The sequence below is a fragment of the Cuculus canorus genome, chromosome Z, assembly GCF_017976375.1.
Source record: "Cuculus canorus isolate bCucCan1 chromosome Z, bCucCan1.pri, whole genome shotgun sequence".
NCBI lineage: Eukaryota > Metazoa > Chordata > Aves > Cuculiformes > Cuculidae > Cuculus > Cuculus canorus.
This window is the reverse complement of record NC_071441.1, coordinates 17,406,608-17,426,283: the sequence shown is the minus strand read 5'-3', so window position 1 is coordinate 17,426,283 and position 19,676 is coordinate 17,406,608. Positions and strand designations below refer to the sequence as shown.

General features: G+C 37.5%; 1 protein-coding gene across 1 annotated transcript in view; it reads left to right on the top strand.

Annotated features, from left to right (window-relative positions):
• ANKRD31 (ankyrin repeat domain 31) overlaps nt 1-19,619 on the top strand; it is a 63,674-nt gene extending 44,055 nt beyond the window's left edge. Inside the window, exons 22-25 of the mRNA XM_054054712.1 lie at nt 743-1,793; nt 4,002-4,142; nt 4,680-4,776; nt 17,755-19,619. Of these exons, the coding sequence (XP_053910687.1) occupies nt 743-1,793; nt 4,002-4,142; nt 4,680-4,776; nt 17,755-17,906 (1,441 nt within the window). The 3' untranslated portion in view covers nt 17,907-19,619. The remainder of the gene's footprint in view (nt 1-742; nt 1,794-4,001; nt 4,143-4,679; nt 4,777-17,754) is intronic.
• The last annotated feature ends 57 nt before the right edge of the window (nt 19,620-19,676 follow it).

Sequence of the window (19,676 nt, the reverse complement as noted above, 5' to 3'; positions counted from 1 at the left end):
CTTCGCAGCATTGTGCCAGAGTGGTAGTGCAACTTATCCCACGTAGAGAGTAATGGCACTTATCCTATGAGGGGGAATTAAGAGAAAAGAGTATTATGCTGGGCTGGTGGCTCTTGTATCAAAAGAAGTGAGGAAAATAAGGAATTCCCTGCCAACAAGAAGGACATAATGTCCCTCAGGGAAGCAGTCTCACAGGGAGATCAGCTCAACTGGGAAGCAGGGTCTGATGATAGGAGAGACATTCCCAACCTAACATACAACTAAACTGCTCTGTCCTCTTTTCTTAATGATCATATGGTACTATTACAATTGTGGCTCACAAAAATGTTTTGTTGTGTACCCAGTAAAAAAATTTCTGATAGTATCGTCCTTCAGTAGCTCATCCTGAGTTCATTTTAAAAGGCTCCAAATTAGAGCCACAAATACATTGATTTTAGTGAAGTATTGTGATTCGTGGTGATAAAAGACCAGCCAGTGATAATACAGATGCAGTTTTGATTCTGTGAGTTAAGAGTGGTAGAGGAGAACAAGGTTATTACTCTGTGTCCTACTTCTAGATGGGATTCTGCAGTTTGTTTTGTGTAAGCCTGAAATTTGAACTATATATGTGATAAAAAGTTTTTTCAAATTGTAGGTGTTGGCAGAGTGCTGTTCTTAGGAGCTTATGTCTATTAATCTGTTTTCATTTTGTGTTTACAGTAACTCTGGTGTCCTTACTATTACTTTCTTAAATTCTCTATAGGGCTTCAGTGGAATCTTTTAAGAAAGGAGCACTGAGGAATCAAATAGGTAACCTTGCTTCTAAGCAAAAGAGTCTATTGACTGTTGCCCAAACACAGGAACAATTAGTCCAGAAAATACAAGATTACAGAAAAACAAATCAAGTGCTCAGTGCATCATGTTCAGAGAAGCAGGTCTCAAACCTAGTTATTTCCCCTGGAAATGACAGAAGACATGGTTTAACTGATGATGAAGCCGTGTGTCCTGATGTAGTTACATTTAGTAAGGGGCTTGGTGCCAGCATGCCTAATGGAAACCGACTGGAAGCACATCTCTCTTTAGAAAATAGATTTTCAGCTCAGGAATGCAGCCAACGTCCACACATCTGCTTGGATGAGACAGGAGCAAATAAAGAAGCAATTAGAAGCAAAGAGGCTTCTGATCATGCTTTGGCATCTGAAAAGAGGTTAAGAGAATATCCCTTCGACAACATGTCAGAGCTGACAAATGCTGTAGAAGTGGTCACATTGCCTTCAGAACCTGCTGTTCCCATGACTAAAACAAAGTGCTCACAGCAAAAAGACATTGATTGTGTATCAATTGCAGAACGAGGAAACAAGTCTTTAAATCTTACTTCAGTGACCAACACATCAAATACTGTAGAACCCCGAAGCACTGTTGCCAATTACAGTGTCTGTCAGCCAGGCAGTGACTGCCAGCAGGTTCTTGCAGATGAAGATCTACATAGATATGTAAATAAGAAAGAAGCTTTGCAGCAGCAGCAAGTAATTTTATTAACATCTACAAAGAACGTCCCTGGTACTGTGCAGCAAATGGCCTGTCAGATTAGTGAGAAATCATTTAATGCCAACTCGATGCTTACAAACATTTCCTCAAATACAGACTATACAGTAAACCTCAGTGAGAAATCTTCCCAGAGCTGTAGTAATCAGAAAACTGAACAAAATCAAGTGAGGTATAGAAGAAAAAATAAGAAAAAGCTTCAGTTGATAGATCTGCTTGAATTGGGAAAGATTAAACCAGGAGAAAATGTTTTAGAATTCAAACTGCAGGTAACTGTTGATAATAACCTATAATAATGCTAATATTAGCATATAGTGAATAAACAACCACTGACATGGGGAAACAGCAGTTCTCATGGTATAGTCTGCATCTTCAGCACTTAGTATTAAAAATTTCTATTCATTGATTACAGATAATCTTTTATGAGTCTTAAAGGAAAATGCTATGGATAACGCCTTCTGTCAGTCCATAATTTTAAAACCCAGAATAGCATGTGTAAAATTTGTATGTAACTTTGCGTTACCAGTTTGCTAACATTTGCTGTTTTCAGAACCAGAATGGAATTGTTGGTTGGTCTACATTCTGTAAAACCTGATTTTCATATTGGAAGGAGGGGAACATTAAGGTTTTTATGACTTAACGTGATTCTTGGAGGCAACTATTAAGTCCCTGAAATAATGAAATGTCACCTAAAGATTTCACAGTGCTATGATAGACATGAATATATGCAAAATTACTTGCTTACATACCAGTGGGTACTATGGTTTACAGACTGGTATGATCCATATTTTGAAAAAAAAAAAAAGGAAAAAGTCCCTCTTTGCTTTTTAATAGAAAAACAGGCCTCTCTGCCTCTAATTATGGAGCAGATTTGCAAGGCAGCTGCCAGGGGACTGGCTTGGTATTGAGCAAACGATGGAATTATTGACTGAATTCCCAGCTGTGAGCTAGTTAATTTCTAGGGCAACGTACTGATTAAAACATGAAAGGTTCTTTTCAGCCAACTCACCAGGTGTAGTTTATGTAGAAAAAGCTCCTTTTTCTGCACCTATAATCATCTTGGGAAGGCTTTTGTGCTGAGAGTGACCATTTTGTGTGGTCTTGCATTTTGTAACTTAAGGCAGCATCAGTAAATCACAAGCCTCTGTGTTGAGCCATGTCATAGGCATATGCATATGCTTCTTTTCTTTAAGGGACATGCAATATTCCTCTGAACCTCAAGATGATTACATGGAAGGATGAGGAATTCCGTATGTTTGCTGTCATTTCTCAAGACTGTTATCTGTGATACTGGCTTGATGCGTGTGGATCTTAAGAAGTTGCAATGTTCTATTGAAATGTTCATGTTTGAGTGTAGAGAAGTCAGTGATTTTTACTAGAATGAAAATGACACACATTTATGTCTTGGCAGACAGTACTGTAGTGATTGAAATTTAGAAGCCAGTGTCTGTTGAGTTGCAAAGAGATGACCAATAAACTTTCCTTCTTTATCATTATAAGATATACTTGGTAACAACATGCAGCTGGTACATAGTTCTTCCTTAAGGTTAGCTTTTGGCTGGTAGAATGCAGTTTTTGAATGCTGTAGGCCTAAGTTATGAAGCTGTGAACTGGATTGAGTGTTCATTGAACTATTTGGGTTAAACACGCTAGTTTAGGTTCTTACAGACACTGCAAGCCAGTGGATGTGGTAGGAAGTGGTTTGATATTTGCTGGTGGATTATTATCTTATTCTTATTGTTTAATGTTTTGCATGCTAAGCAACCTTATTAAGTGCTGGCATAGTTTATCAACAGCTAATTTGTACATTGTTTAGCTGTCTCAGCCTAACTGAGACGAGTATAATAAAACAATAGTTTACAACTATAAAAACAACTGCTTCTGAGCGTGCATATGCGTTTGCTGTATTAGCAGTATGAAAGAGGCAGTAACAGTAAGTTCTTTTATACTTGCTTTTGCATAAGGCCATCGGATTCCTCCTAAAACATGTAAGTGACGTCCTTGATGGAAGTGAAGTCTTCGTGCAAATATGTTTCATCTTTGAATCATTGCTGGAATTCCAGCATGACATGCATATATTCCACATGTGTGAGGCCTTTGAGCAACTGTTTCTTGTGGCACAGACTTGCCTCCTGTGAGTTCCTGAGTTCAGTGGTGAAAATTAAATTATTCACACCTTTATTATGTCTGAGACGAACTACAGTGCAAATACAGTTCTGATAAACATACCCAGGGTGATTTGTCCTTTGATAGTGGTATCTTTGTGACCAAAACATCTTATTCTGGTGCAATAAGTCCTCTTATTTTACATGACACAATTTATGATAGTAGCATTAAATTCTTTTAACTTTTTCAGTGGAAATAATTAGCTTCAACTTTTCAGCTGTGTTGTGCTTCAGAGTATTCTCGTGTTTTAAGGATGATAATTCATTGTTAATTTATGAATTGAAAATTACTTCTTAGTTTTTCTTTTTTAGGAATTTAGTCATAAAGCCACACTCTTAAAGAACGGCAAAATCAGAACCAGTAAGAGAAAAATACTACAAGATCCAGTTCAGTGGATTAAAGACATACTAGGAAGTGATATTTATGTGTCATGGAAGTATGTGTGGAGTAAGGTAGGCCTGATTTTACTCCTCAAAATAGGAATAATAAATGGCAAAACCAAATTTAAATAACAAAAGTGTGCACAAACCTAGATTTTAAACAGTCTTATTAGTCTTAATGAATAAGCAGCAAAGAAAGAACTAAATAGCTGTAGCTGTACAGTGGTGAACTAGTCATGAGTGTTGAGAAAATACGGACTGCTCGCTGTGTAAGCAACTGGTGCTTTGAAAGAGTAGCCTTAGGATGATTAAGAGACTGGCAGAAAAGCTAAAAGGTAGAAGAAAACCAAGAAAGCTTTTTGAAATGTCGGCGTCAAGGACAAATGCTGCAAAAATACTGGCAGAGGTTAGAGGGGTTTGCAGATGGGTTGCAGTATATTTTTTTCATTTAGAATTCAACTTAGCAGAATTTCTGCTTGATCTTGACAGACACAGATTAGACTGTTAAGTGCATTAATTCAGTTTTATGAGAAAAGTGAAATTTTTACACCTGTCCGGAAAACCACTAATTAAAAAAGACCAGTTATTTATTTAGATTTGTTTGTACAGGTTACATATCTTGGGACACAGTTGTCAAAGTTTGTTGATGGAGAAGTGTCAGTTTCTAGTGACCTGGAATTGCCATCGCAAGAAAGAGAGCTTTTAGGTATGTACCACTTAAAATCTAATATTCACCATGACTGAAAGCAGCAGAAAGTGATTTCGACAGAGCTTAAATTCCAAAATTCTTCTGTTGTTTTCTGACATTTTTCTGAGTTACCTGCTTATCACACACTTTAGGCTTGAAAAATAAATAGTGCCAGAACTTCTGTGATATCTAAAGAAGTGTATTTCTTTTCTCCCATAGACTGGTTGTGTGAAGAGAATAGTTACTAGTGACTTGGTTGCTATGTAAAAATATTTATGTAATGTTTTACATTAAAACTATTTAATGTATAAAGTGAGGTTTTTAATAAGCTAATTTAATACCTTTTTATTCTATTGGAGGCTCAGATATGCTAGCATAAGTTTTAATCACATGTACATCTTAATATCACATTAAAAAAATCTATGCTGGTGGAAGGACCCAGTATGCCCAAGCAACAGTTATAACTACAGGGATATTTTATTCTCTGAAAACAGTCATAAGGAACAGAGTGCATCGATAGACAAAATGACAATGAACAATTTTTTCAGAACTGTCCAGCAGACTTAAGAACTTCAGCCTACTTTTCATAAGTAATGCATTCCCAGGGAAACTTGTGAAGTCCCTTTGGCAGCCAGTTGCACTTGGATTCCAGAAAGCTTTTGGGCTTTTGTGATTGGTTCTGTTAATTTGACGAGACACTGCATTTCATGTGAGCTGGGATACTAAGCCTGGTCTGTTCTTAACATATTAATAGTAAATTAAAAGATAATAATTTAAAATATTGATTTGATGTTCAGACTCCCATGTTCTACGGGTGTTTGCTGCAGGCTAAGAGCATCCAAAGAATGAGTTTACATTGCCCTGCCTCAGTAGCTTAAGTTTATACCAGGTGTAAGTGACTTAAAAATTGATTTAGTCTCCTATCATCTCAATAGTCTTTTTGAATATTTCAGTAGTTCTAGTAATTTATTTGTATCATGGAAAATTTATGGCAAGCGTTGCAACTTCTAAAAGAGAGAAATCCACTTACTAAAAAAATATTCTTGACAAACAGAAATCATCCTGAAGATCAGTTAAGTGTCCTTTCCCCCATTTTTCACAATTGGCCCAGGGTAATCTGAGAAAGAGTATTCAAAGAAGTTTTTTTGTCATGTGTAACGTAAGACCGCAATGCCTGTTAGCCGTAGCTAAGAAATAGAGGGAGGGAAAGCCCAAGTGCTCTCAGTTCAGTTCTGTTTCAGAAACTACATGGCCAGATATATAGCTGGAAATTAAACAGGGCCTTAAATCATTCCAGATGTGGAATAGCCTGTACTGTTGTATTGTAAGAACAGTTGCAGGCAATGAACGGCTACCAAATGGTTTCCAGACCCTGTGCAGCAGTTAGCTTGTTCCTAGGGCTGTTTGCAGTGAGCACTCTGCCTGCAGCCAGCCTGCTTGAAAGCACAGGAAGGTTTGCTGGTGTGGATGTGAGCTATTCTGTGCTGCTTACCAGGGGACATTCCCAGGCATTCTTTTATCTTTCTAATATTCTTACAGCCTGAGTATATTTTACAGTAGAAGTTTATTTTACTTTTATGAAGAATAAGTCTTCTTTTTTACTTCCTGTATTAATGAATTGATTATTTTTTCCTATGCATCCCAGAGGATTGTTAGAAAAGAAGAGTGGGTCCTGATTATTTGAGTGGTTTTGAAGGAGAATGCTATTATTTTAAAACCTCCTCCCTCACACTCCTGTCTTCCCATATCTTAGCTCAGTGTTTATGGGGCTACTATATGAAGAGAGTGGGGAAGTGGGAAGAAAATTATAGAGGCAGTGGCTGGATCTTGCCATCTTTTAACAGAAAGAAGTAGTTACCACTGGGCTTTATGTAAAGCCCAATTTAAGAAGCATGTCATAACAACCTCTACCAAATCAAGGTCCCTAGGCAAGACAGGTGAAGGAGTTGCTAGTCTGTGGCTGCCAGGATAAGAAATCTCCCAGCTTTTTGACTTGGTTGAGATTAAGACACTTCCTGGTTTATCTACCAGCAGATTTTAGGTACCTGAGGAGTGTTAATGCAAACTTCAGTAGCCCTTGAAGTAAAGCAGTCTCAGACCAATGCAAGTATTGAAAAGAAGCTTTAAAGATTATATTTTTTTAAATTAGTCATCTAAATCCTACCTGAATTTACTTTATATGCCGCCTTTGAGTCTGAGCCTTTAGTCCCTTCTAGAATCATGCTAGGAGAAAGCAGGAATTACTGTGTTCAAGTCTGAGTGAGAACTGAACATTACGAAAATAAATAGTAATTTTGGACTATCTGTGTGTAGGAAAGCAGAAGAAACAGTGATTATATGGCTTAGAATTTATTCCTTTGTGCTTTCTGATACATGTAATGATGACATAATGTGTGCTAAAAATGAGCAAGAATAACAAGGATTCAAAAGCCATTGTCAGCTGAATACCAGATGTCAGTTGCAGAGCAGATGTTGGTGTTGTTCACATTGAAATTCCAGCAAAGTGGCTTAGAATAAAGGCATATGTAGTTTTGCAATTGCTGTTTCAGAAAGGTGGCCTTTGGAAAATGGCATGTCTAGTGTAATTGTTGTGCTCTGGCAGTCCCTTACTGCCTTTAATAAGCATTAGCCACCTGTAAAAATTAGAACAACTCTTGCTCACCTTTAGTTCATGAAAGACCCCAAAGTTGTGTGGAATAAGGAGTGTTTTCAAGGGAATCCAGATGATTTCTTAATGGCGGAACCATGGGAGCTGTTTCAGAAGGTTTATGTTAGTGTTACTTCAGATATCTAGCATAAAATGAGCTCAATAAGGTTGCATGAAAGCAAATGGGGATGTTTTTTCTGTGATCATATGTGATATTACATGTTTCTGTTTTCTTTGAGACAAGTAATGAAGCACATATATTGAGTAGGGTCCTTTTCAAGTTAAATGTTCATTGCATCTAATGTAATTTTGCCAAGGAAGACATGTATTTTTTAAAAAAGATAATGCCTTAATCATATGGTAGCTACAGGTGGGCTGGTAAATGAACAGAGGAAAGTCTTACATGTGTTAGGGGGTGTAAGTGTAAATGAAAAATTCAGCATTTACCTATTAAGAAAAATAAAAAGCATAATTGCTGTGTGCATTAAACCACTAGTGTTATATGATACTGCTGCTTCTTAGAACAAAGTTGTCTTGTTCTTTTACGCTCTCAGGAATTAATTTTGTCACGAGGGACCCTAGCAACCACAACCAGCACCATCAGGGTCCTGGTACTGTCTCCGTTGCTCAGCCTCTTGGGAACTTCAACCTGAGTAATGTGCATCCAAAACCACCCTTGCTACAAACAGAAGCTGTGAAAACATCGCTATGCACTGAAAGAGAAGCAGCCAGTATCAGGGAATTTAGGAGTAAGATTTTTTTTTTTAATTGCCTAAAAAAACCTAATGGTGGGTGCAAGGGCTATACAACACATACAAAAGGGAAAAAAAAGTAGGCGGCATGGAATTGATTTGTGTGTGGGAGGGAGAGAGTGCTGTAGAAAAACGATGACTCTGCTGATGGGCTGGATTGATCTATATGACCCAATAATTAAGTGTTTCAGAGCTCACTATGTTGGACTCAGTATACTGAGTCCAAATTAGAAATATTTTGTTATTTTTATGTAGTTAACAAAATAACTCCCTGTCATTTGAAGTACTCAGTTAAATGCCTCAGCAAAATAATAGCTTAGTCTTCTAGATTGAGATGGGGATATTTGATACAAAAGCTGAATAATCTCACGTAATCTAATTTGAAGGCAAAATGAAAATGTTCCTGAAGATGTTGTGATATCTCTGCAGTTCACTGAGCTTGTGCCTTATTGTTTTCAGTATTACATTTTTATGTTCGTTGCCCATTAAACCATATCTGTAATATTTGTACAATGTGAACAGTGCTTACTGCACTTTGACCTAGTACTTTTGCCTTTACCACCTTCGATTACAGTGCAGAGGAATGACCCTGATCGACCACAGCACAAAGGCAGACTGGTCTTCTCAAACCCCTGGTGTGCCAAACGTCAGGCAGCACTTTGCACTGAAATGGGTAACAGTGCTGAGTCAGGTCTTCTGTGGGCAATAGTAAGAAGCAAGTCAGAGGTGAAGTGCCTAGAGCTGAGAACCCCAGAGCTGAGAATCCTCTGTAGAAAATGCTTTGTTATCCAACACTTTTTTTTTTTTTTTAATAGAAATAAATAGACTTAGTATCTTAAATGCCAGGGCAGGATATTTGAAGTGTGGTGGTCTTTAAAGTTAGAAATAATAGATTGTGTAGTAGATTGTATTCATATTTATGTATCAAAGGTTGAACTGTCCTTTGTAATTAATTTTAAATTTACAGTTGTTATGGCTTGTAGGTATTACATTTCTTTGATGAACAGATAAAGAGCCACATTCATGTTTTCTCCAATACAGTTACTAGTTATAGTTTTGCTTGCCAAGATAATGGTCTTGTAGCATGTGTGGCCCTTGCCACCCTATTATCTCAGCGTTCAATCCTGTCTCGACCCTTTTATAGCAAGAATGTAGTCATTTTGTGGCCAAAGGTAACTGCTAACAGACAGTGGGGATTATGACAGATTGAAGATTCATAATTAAAAAAAAAGTTAGGAATTTATAGAAAGATTTTTCATGTATACATTTTTGTTCGTATCTACTACGGTTACGCTGTTAATTGAAGTGAGAAACTACTTGGCGTGCAGTATAGCATTGAAAAAAATTAACCACTAGCTCAGTTTCCAGATCTCTAGCTTGCAGAACCCAACAATTTTGCATCCAATTCTAAGAAGAACCTTTTCAGGTTTCGTAGTCTGACCAGATTTTTTTTTTTTTTTAAAGCAAACTATGCAAAGCAAACTTCTACTTAAGAAGGAAATTCCTTTAAAAACAGATATTTCAGGATGAGTATTTCATGGAGTCTTTTAAATGGAACACGAAAAGACCCATAGCCTGCAGATGGATTTGCTGTATTTGTCCTCTTCGTGTTTCCAAAGAAGTAGTCAGATACACAATGCCATTGTTGCTTTGCTTCGTTTTTAATAAATTATGAATTTAAAGCTCAGCTGTATAAGTTGGGTTCTAACTAGTTTGTTTTCTGGGCTTTGCTAGTCCTCAGAAATTATAAGAGTACCTAATGTAAGTTTTTTTCCTATTTAATCTTACCTTCTTGTCTTGTGCACTGGTACAAAGTTCACGAGGCTGAAAAGGCTGGCTTGGCAGAAGAATATTAATATCCAAATGAATTACTCCAGCAGAATGAAAACAAGCTATTAAGTATTTGAATACCTCCTAGATAGTTGTAAAATTGGACTGCGGGTAAACATTGCATGTGAATTTTTGCAAGAGTCTTCCATTACACTTTAAATTGTGAACTCCTCAGAAGAAGGTTCTCATGTGCATCTTTGAACTGGTTGAAGATACTACTGCGATATTAGTCCAAAAACCAAATCTAGCTGATTGCAGTATGTTTTTTCCTGCAATATGGTCAAAGCACCATGTAATTATAATGCGAAGAAACGTTACCCATTCCTGAAAACTATATTTTATGCTGCATAGAACTCCAGTTCACTCTCCCGGATTATGCTTAGACTCAGACAATGATGTCAGAAAACTCTACTATTCTTGTCTTCATGTTTTTGGAGGAAAGCTGGAAAAGGTGATGAATGTCTCTTAGTGATTAGTAGATGAAAATGTAAACTGAGAACCCAAAGTTTTGGGGTTTTTTTAACGAAGTGCCATGCCTTAAAGGAGCTTGATTCTGTGTGTCTGTATTTTTTCAGCTGGGTATTATTGAAGTAGTGGCTCATCATCACTATCAATAATGGCAATAATAATATGGAAGAGGAAGAGTACTTGGAAGTGTTTTTAAAAAAGTAAACCCCACAAACAACCAACAAAAACCCTCCCAAAACACAAATCCCAGAAATAAAAACCTTAGCATCTAGTATATGTGTTTTCCTTGTTACCTACAGCAGAATATTCATCAACTACACAATGTCCCTATTTATACGACTGTAAAGGACAGGGAGATTAACTAGATATCGTGCTTATTTTGTACTTTGGAAGCAAAGTGAGATTGTAGACAAACTCATGTATTCATAATGTTTTTCCACCTCAGAGATGTCTCAGGGTGCAGCTATTGTACTGTTTTCTCTTCTCTATGGCTTGGAGACAAAATATTTAGAAGTATTTTCCAGTACTTTAATTTTTCAGGCATTTGAATTAGGTACTTCACATACTTCACAAAGAAGAACATAGTTCTGTCAGTAGAATTCACAAAGCTGTATTTTCCAGTAACTTTGCGTATCATGACTAAAGTATAGGCTTCCTCCATCTGTTCCTTTCCAAAATCATCTACCTGCTCTTATTTGGCTGTCAGCAAGGCAGAAAGTAGAATGTGTGACTGACTTAGAGTTGAGCTATGTGGCCTGCAAGAGCCAAACAAAATTCATTCTTCAAGAGGCCGTAAAAAAAGCAGGAGTTGTCAAGGACTAAAACGATGTGGGATTTAATGTCTGTATTTCTTATCTGTCAGGTTTTTTTTAAACTGGCGAATCACTTCAAAAGACAGTGTGATTGCACAGAACCATAGACAAATGCCGGTTAGGTGCAGCTTCTGGGGGACTTAGTCCAACCTCCTGTTTGAAGTAGGACTAACTTCTAAGTTAGATAAGTTGCTCAGTGCTTGCCCAGTGGAATTCTGAATATCTTCAAGGATTGACATTCCACAACATCTCTGCACAACGTTTTTCTGTGCATAACCGTGCTCATTGTGAATTTTTTTTCCCCATATCCCTATTTGGAATCTTGCTTGTTAAAACTTGTGACTGTTGCCTCTTTTTATTGCATACAGAAACCTTGTTTACTTAAGAAGCCTGACTGAAAGTATGTAAACAGGCTTCTAGTTAAGAGCTGTCAGCACTGGCTTTCTGACTTTTTTACTTTGTGAAGCAAGTTGTAAAAGAAAACTTTTAAAACTGACCCATCTCCCTACTTCATCAGCTGCATTGTAACATTTTCATTTGCTTTGGTTGTCCCGTGGAGACAGAAGACGAAGATGAACAGAACTGTGGTAGATAATCTTCCTAGAACACATCTGTCTTCTCTTATCTTACTTATGAAAGCAGTAAATGAAAGGCAATGTGAGAAGCATCAAGGCGCAATGGCTTCAGCAACTCCGTTGCTTGGACCAGAGAAAATGGACTTTTGATGCTGTACTCTGGCAATGTCAAGTGAAAGCCTCTAGGAGATGACCTGGTGATTTTACCTTGGTGAGAGTTCAGATTATATCACACTTCTATCTTAGTTTTTTTTAGGAGTGACTTCTAACAAATTTGGGATGAAACTTCTAAAGAAAAGAAGTTCAGTCTTTAGATCACCACATAACAGCCTAGGACAAAGCTCTAGAACTTATTCTGAGACTGTACATAAAACCCACCATAACAAGTCATGGATCCTGTAGGTTTTGCCAGTGGATTAAAAATGAGCTATTGTCTTTTCTATCAAATAGCTGTTCTGGCCTGAGCTGAAACTTTATTTATGCTTTGTCTTCTATTCCTTACAATCTGCATCTCGGTGTGCTATAAACTGCAAGAATTTTAAGTGCTCTTTTTCTAATTACCCACAGTTGGGCTTGGAACTGTTTCTTATCCACTGTCTTAGTACATTAAATTCAGGCTTTCTGAAGTGGTTAGAATGGTTTTATAAAGGATACTACTGTATGCATTTGTTGTTGTTGAACTCTATCTCAGTAATTTGATATTTAAATAGAGTGATTGACTTAATCCAGAAACTGAAAGGCCATCTGGTTAGCTGTGTAAAAATAGTTGTGTGAGAAAAATAGAATTGTCAACTATGTTTTATTTTAAAAGTTCTTACTTGATTATATTTTATTTCTTTATAAATTCCGTCTTGAATATGGAAGGCTGTATACATTTCCTGGTTTGTAATTTGCATGTATGTAAATTATACCTCTCACCTTCTGAGGAAAAAAAATTACGTTACAACTACACTAAAGCACGGTAAAAGTCATCAAGATTTAAATTGTTCAGTTGTTTCCCTGATAAGTTATTGTAACACTGATGGATTTCTGTAATAGGCTGGAGTTTTTGAGTTCTCACATTGCTAAATGAAAAACCGAGCAATATCTTAGTACACCAATCTAAGAACTTTGAACAATAATTCAGTATGTATCATATCATATGAAGTATTTGTTACTGGCTAACAGGCATATACACCAAGTATCTAGGAGAAGAGAAAGAAGTTACTGTATAAGATTATAATGTAGGCAAAAGTTTTAATAGGGAAAAAATGTATTTATATCACTTATCTAGGCAATGCTTGCAAGAAAGCCATGAAGTATTATTAATACTGTAGATTTTTCAGACATTTAGAAACATGAAGATTTACTATTAACTATATCTCTTGAAAAATTATAACATCTTGAGGTCCATGTTGTGAGAACAGTGCTTTCTGCCACACGGAACATAAAATAATTAAAGCAATTTCAGCATAAACCTTGAAAGTGATGCTTTAGAATAAAAGGCATGAATTCTTGATTGTTAATCATATCTGCAAGTCCTTTTTCTGTGCAGATAGAGTGTAACAAGAAAGGCCACTGTTAGGAAATACTTTCAAATAAGAATAATTCTAGATACCTATTTTTTTTCTGCTTTATGACATTCCTCTTGCCAGTCTCTCTGGAGGAGAAAAAGAATGAACTTCTGAGGAATGCTGTTCTTTGTGGAGTAGAGGAAGAAATGTTACTTTCTCAAATCTAGCACTTTATTTAGAAGCAACAGAATACAATAATGAATTTTGAAAGTATGAATTAAATTTCTTATTATTGCTATACAAATTCTCATTATAGGCCAATGATGAACTGAATCACAGAATCACAGAATCACACAAGGTTGGAAAGGACCCATTGGATCATCGAGTCCAACCGTTCCTAACACTCCCTAAACCATGTCCCTAAGTACTTCATCCACCCGTTCCTTAAACACCTCCAGGGAAGGCGACTCGACCACCTCCCTGGGCAGCCTGTTCCAGTACCCAATGACTCTTACTGTGAAGAATTTTTTTCTGATATCCAACCTGAACCTCCCCTGACGGAGCTTCAGGCCATTCCCTCTAGTCCTGTCCCCTGTCACTTGGGAGAAGAGGCCAGCTCCCTCCTCTCCACAACCTCCTTTCAGGTAGTTGTAGAGAGTAATAAGGTCTCCCCTCAGCCTCCTCTTCTCAAGGCTAAACAACCCCAGCTCTCTCAGCCGCTCCTCATAAGACTTGTTCTCCAGCCCCCTCACCAGCTTTGTTGCTCTTCTCTGGACACTCTCCAGAGCCTCAACATCCTTCTTGTGGTGAGGGGCCCAGAACTGAACACAGTATTCGAGGTGCGGTCTCACCAGTGCCGAACCAACAGATCATCCATGGTGAGTTGTGTCCGATATGTGAAGGGAAGAACTGAAGGTTAAGGGACTATCAGAAGGTGCTCTTAATTCCTCCTGGCACTCTTACAGCTGTGCTATGAAGTATCAGGTTGTTATAGTCCTTTAGGTAGCTTCCAAACTGAAATGTTTTATTTATTTCATAGGATGTTATAAATAACCTTTGATTTTTTTTTTTTCCAAGGCTTGTATCTACTAATGCAAAAAGTGCAGCATGCATAATTCAGGATCGATTGATAAATTAATTCATGGGGAAAAAGTATTTTCAAAATTGGGATGGGGTTGGACACAGCGAATCACAAAGCAGTTAGCCAAAATCCCTTTAGGGGCTGGATACCTTAACTGCAAGGGTCTGACTGGCATGGTATGTCTGATTGTTGGAAAAAATCAATCCTTACTGGTTGCCTTGTAAAGGCAGAGTTTTTGGACTCCAGCATTCACAGAGTTAAGCTTTGTATTACGTGAAGTGAATAAAAAAATGTGGAGAGACTGGAGAAAAGCAAAAGCATTTGGTGGGGGGTGGTGACCAGGAAAGCATTGTATTTTGTCATAGAAAGATCTAATCTTACAACCACAATCTGTCCACAGGCATGTCTTTTTCCAACATACCAGGTCTTGATCAGCTGAAAAAAAAGTTATTTTCAAAATTACCACTAGCATGGGCAGAATTCATGTGCCTCAGTTCGTAGCAGCTTTCAAAGAGTCAGAGGATCCAAAAAATGTTTATTTGAGGCACTGGCTGTCATTTTCAAGGCTTTATTTGGTCTGAATAGAAAATACCTTTTGAGACTCTGGATTGTGACTGGTGCCCATTTCTAAGTTTGTGAGAGGAGTGCGGATAAAGCCCAAGAAACTTGAAAGCTCGTAAGGCAGATTTTTTTTTTGGTAAATACTCCCTTGTGGCACTGTTGATCAAATACTGTCACCTTTAAGCGTGTTGTTCTTAGATCTTCTCTTTGCTTACGCATGTGTAGCCCACGTCTAGACTGTTTGCACTGAACCAGTTCCATTTGAGTCAGAAAAATAACATCCCCTATGACTTTGCCACAGATACTACAAATAAAGTTCAGCTTTCCCTCAGATGTGAAAACAATTTTAACCTGTTTTACAGAGGTATTGAAACTATATTTACTGAGACCAGTAAATCGATGCTGCAAGAGCATTTAAATGCCTATTAAAAACAATTTACACAAATAGAATAGTTACAAAATGCCCAACCATATCTCTGGATCATTCCAGCACGTTCTTGCTTGGAAAAAATAAGGAGGAAACTGGTGGGATAGCCATTTTTAAAAACTGATATTTCGGGGACTGTTTTAGTGATCAGAGAATTATGACTCTGCACAGAAGTGGTAATCTTTGGTGACTAACTTTTATGCAACAGAAGATTCTGGTCTGACATTTGTGTAGTTGTACCATCAGAAGGAATGCTTCTTAAATACAGGTTTGAGTTTCTTAGCAGCTACAGGCACAATGTCTTGTAAAGCTATAAGAAAATGGAAATGTAACTTGAAACACATTTAGAAGTTTCAAAACTATAAGGCTAAGTAGATGCCAACGAAACAAGAAAAAAGCCATTGGCCAGCAGATGGAAAAATTAATGAGAGGTAATTTTTATTTTCCTCAGGCTTATGGAAGAAAAAAAGCTCGTTCTGATAGTGATACTGATTGTTACTAGATCTTGTAGTTCATGAAGATGTCAGAAAACTGAGAGCACCCAGCAGAACAAGGGCAGGAAAGCAGAGAAAGACCCTGCTTATATCCCACCTACTTAATTGAGCTTTCTTCTCTTCTGAGGGCACTAAGACGAGTTTTGGATAGCAGTATGGAAGCCATCTCCACTGCTTACGGTCTGTAAGCTGCCAGTCCTTTGTAAGGGGATGAGAGTTAACGAACAGCGAAAGGGAGAAAGGAAACATCAAGGTAGAAATTAAAAGATTAAAAATAACAGTGAGCAAAGGGATAGAGAAAAGGGGAAAATAATTGGGAAAGAAAAATGGAAATGGGAAGGAGATTAGTCAGCTCTGTCACAGTATGGAGGAAAAAAACATAGGGACTAAATGTTCAGATACTGATCAGTCTCTACAAAATATTGTTTATGGATATGTAAACCTGGTGTCAGAACTGAGGAGGACAGGTCAGGGATGGTATAAATTTCCTAATTGTTGACCATTACCTAGAATTACTGAAAATTAGAGATTAGAGAGAGTAGATATTGGAATTATTCACTCGGGTAAAGTTGTATTTATGGTGGAATGCTGATGTTTAATCTACAGAATCTTAATCCAGTACGTAAAACATTAATTTAACGCAAAGGAATCAACAAAGAAAGCTATCAACTACTGAAAAAACGTGATTTCAATAGGTTTATTTGGTCATATCTTTATTACACTTACAAATTTGAGATGAGATTTTTTAATCTGTTAGAATGTTGTAGTGAGAATGCTGAGAGAGGAGAATTTCTGAAGTACAAAATGAATGTCTTTTCTCCAATTATGATCTCTCAAAACAGGACATTAAATGAACTTCAGACTCTGCTAATAAATTTTCCTGTACTTAGATACAAATTGTTGACATCTGAGAACAAAACAGCTTTTTTCAATGAATCAAGACAGGTTGAAATCATGCATGTCGTCTCAATATAGCCTCATTATCAATGACAATGCTTCAGCTCAGTTTCTGCCAGTTTATTTTATAAAAAAAATTCCCAGACTTACTTTTAAGATCCTGGTTGGACTTCCCAACCAAGCATTCCTGTTCATGCTTTTTGAATCATCAGTTCTAGGTAACTGTGCAAGTTGACTTCTGTAGTGACTGACCGCTCTTTCGTAAACAATGAAGACTGTGTGAGGAGCGTTGTGATTTTACTTCTTGGGTGGAATGTGTATTCAGCCTGCCTATCTTTGTTGTAGTCCAAGGTACTTAAATATACCCCAGACATCAGGCCATGTTTTTTTGTCTTCTTATGTATTGTGTTATGGCACATGCATACTGAAGATGCATGGAGGGTGTGAGATACCAAACACAATCCTGTTCTCACTGGAATCAGAAGTGTTGCTGTGGATGTCATAGGTGTGGAAAAACTGTCATCCTCACAGACGAGACTCTGTTTTTGCTTTTCTGAACACAGACCTCTCTTTTCTAATAGCAATTTGCCACTTCTCTGCTTTGGGAGGTGAGCTTCTGGAGATCAGAAAGCAGCAGGGAAATCCTCGCTGAGACACAGAGTTAAAAGGTCTAATACCTACGAGATACGCTGATTATTTTAGTATTGGGACCTGTGTTGTCAGTTCAGTGAATGTATTTTGGTCTTTGGTAATCAGTGTAGGTGACTCAACTGGAGAACTGGTAGCAGGCAAAGACAACTTTTGGGATGGCACATGGTAGCCACCATGAGGGCACATTGCAGATTCCTGTGGACTGCTGGTTCTAACAAGCTATGAATACCTCTCTCGATAATAGAACTAGTGGTTGTTTTCCATTATTCTTAATATACATTCCAATAATTTGCATTTATTTTCAACAGGCTCTTCTGTCCAGTTCAACTTGGTGGAAAGTCTGACACATTTTCTTGAGTTCAGTGAGATACTAATGGTATGTAAAGAGGAGTTTCTGCCATGCCCTCTAATGGAAAAGCACTGGAATTTCTACAAAGGATGTGAAGATTTTGGATTCTAAAGACTTCTTGAGTGCTAACGTGTTTTTTTTTCCTTCATCATCATTTAAAAGCAAACATTTGAGCTTTTAGAACTAAGTGCTTTGTTAGTGTCATTTTGATAAATCATTTGTGCAGCACTTGGAATGAATTGGAAGATTGTTTGGGTAAATGAGAAAGGTAGCAGGATAACTGTCAATATTGAATTTTGTGTTGTAAGATTGAGAAATGGGGAAGCAGATGAGGACCCTTGAACATTGGCTCTCACTGTGGATTATATTCCAGGTAGAAAAATTTGTATGAAATTTCATTGATTTCAGTGGCTGACCATGCCCTATGGGGCTGCACAGAACCAGACGGGTATCATCACCGATCTTCACCTCAGCACCCAAACTTGGAACTGCTGTGGCTGACCATGTGCTGTCAGAAATGGCTGCACGTGTTCATGTAATAATATAAGCTGTTAGGGTAGGCAAAAAAATCAAAATGGGCAGATGTAAAAATCACTAGCAGCTTTGCTTTAACTGGCATGCATGTATATAAACATTTGAGAAGGGGCAGGTGCTGGGAGAGGTTAAAAGAGCTGTTAGAAAGCTGTTAAAAGAGTCTTAGCCTTGGAAGTGCTCAGGGAAATTCCATTCATGTTCCAGCCAAGTCTCTCTTGATAGGCAGAAAATGTGCTGGCATATGGCAGGAAACACAGTTAGCCTGTTTGTGAAACATTATTTTTTCCAACTAACAACACATTAGATGTTTACCCCATCTCTGGAGGATTTCTGTTTGTTTTGATTTTACAATGTGTGAATCTGCATCAGTTGCATATTTATAACGTTTGACTGTCATGAGAATTATCTGCATTCAAATGGCATTCTTGCTCTTTCATTCTATGGATTATAAGAAGAGGTGAAATAATAGCACCTGCTTCTCCTAACTCCAGTGGATGGGATGAGAAATATCTCCTGTCAATCCGTAACAGCCTCAGCTATCTATTTGGAGTGTGACGAGCTGATCTGCAGAGATTTGATTAGTGTCTTAAACAGAAGGTGGTTTATGGAAGAGGGAGGGGTCTGATCTGCAGGGGAGCTAATACTGTGCCCTGAGATGCATGAGCAGTCATAGTGTGATGGGCTGTAAGGTTAAAGAAACGTGAACTGCCTGGAAGTCAAAAAGTTAAAGGCTACTGAGTGACAGGTATTTCATAAGGGTCACTTTCCACACAGAAATAAAATGGAGCAGTCTCACAGCTGCAGCAGCAAAACAAACCTGAAGGCATTTTGGTTTAAAGGAAACATTCATTCAAATACGATACTTCTGCTTTCACTGAAAAGTGAAAGACTTCCAACTGTTAAAATTACTGTTGAATTACTTACATGTTTGATGTTTTTTCTTTGTTGCAAGATGTCTAATAAAATCAATGTAGAAAACTTGGGAGGATTTGACGGTAATACATTAGTCCATTATATTAACATGATTACATGACCTAAGGCAATCCTAAGATATGGTGACAAAAAACCTGATAGATTCAAGCTGGACAAAGATGTTTCTTACCGATGCTCTGTGTAAAAGTAAGCTACCAGGGTTTTTTCAAGGTGTTTTGAGAAAAGTATTAGCTTGACAGCACGTGTTTTAATATGACAAACAAATGTACGATGTTGCTTTCCAAATCGTCTTAGAAGAGTGAATTTTCCCTGTTCTCCCTACTGGAATATTTTTCTTAGTGTAAAGATCCATTAAAAGATGGCAAAAGCCTATACTGTCATGAATACAGTGTTTTGATTTCTCGGTTTACATTT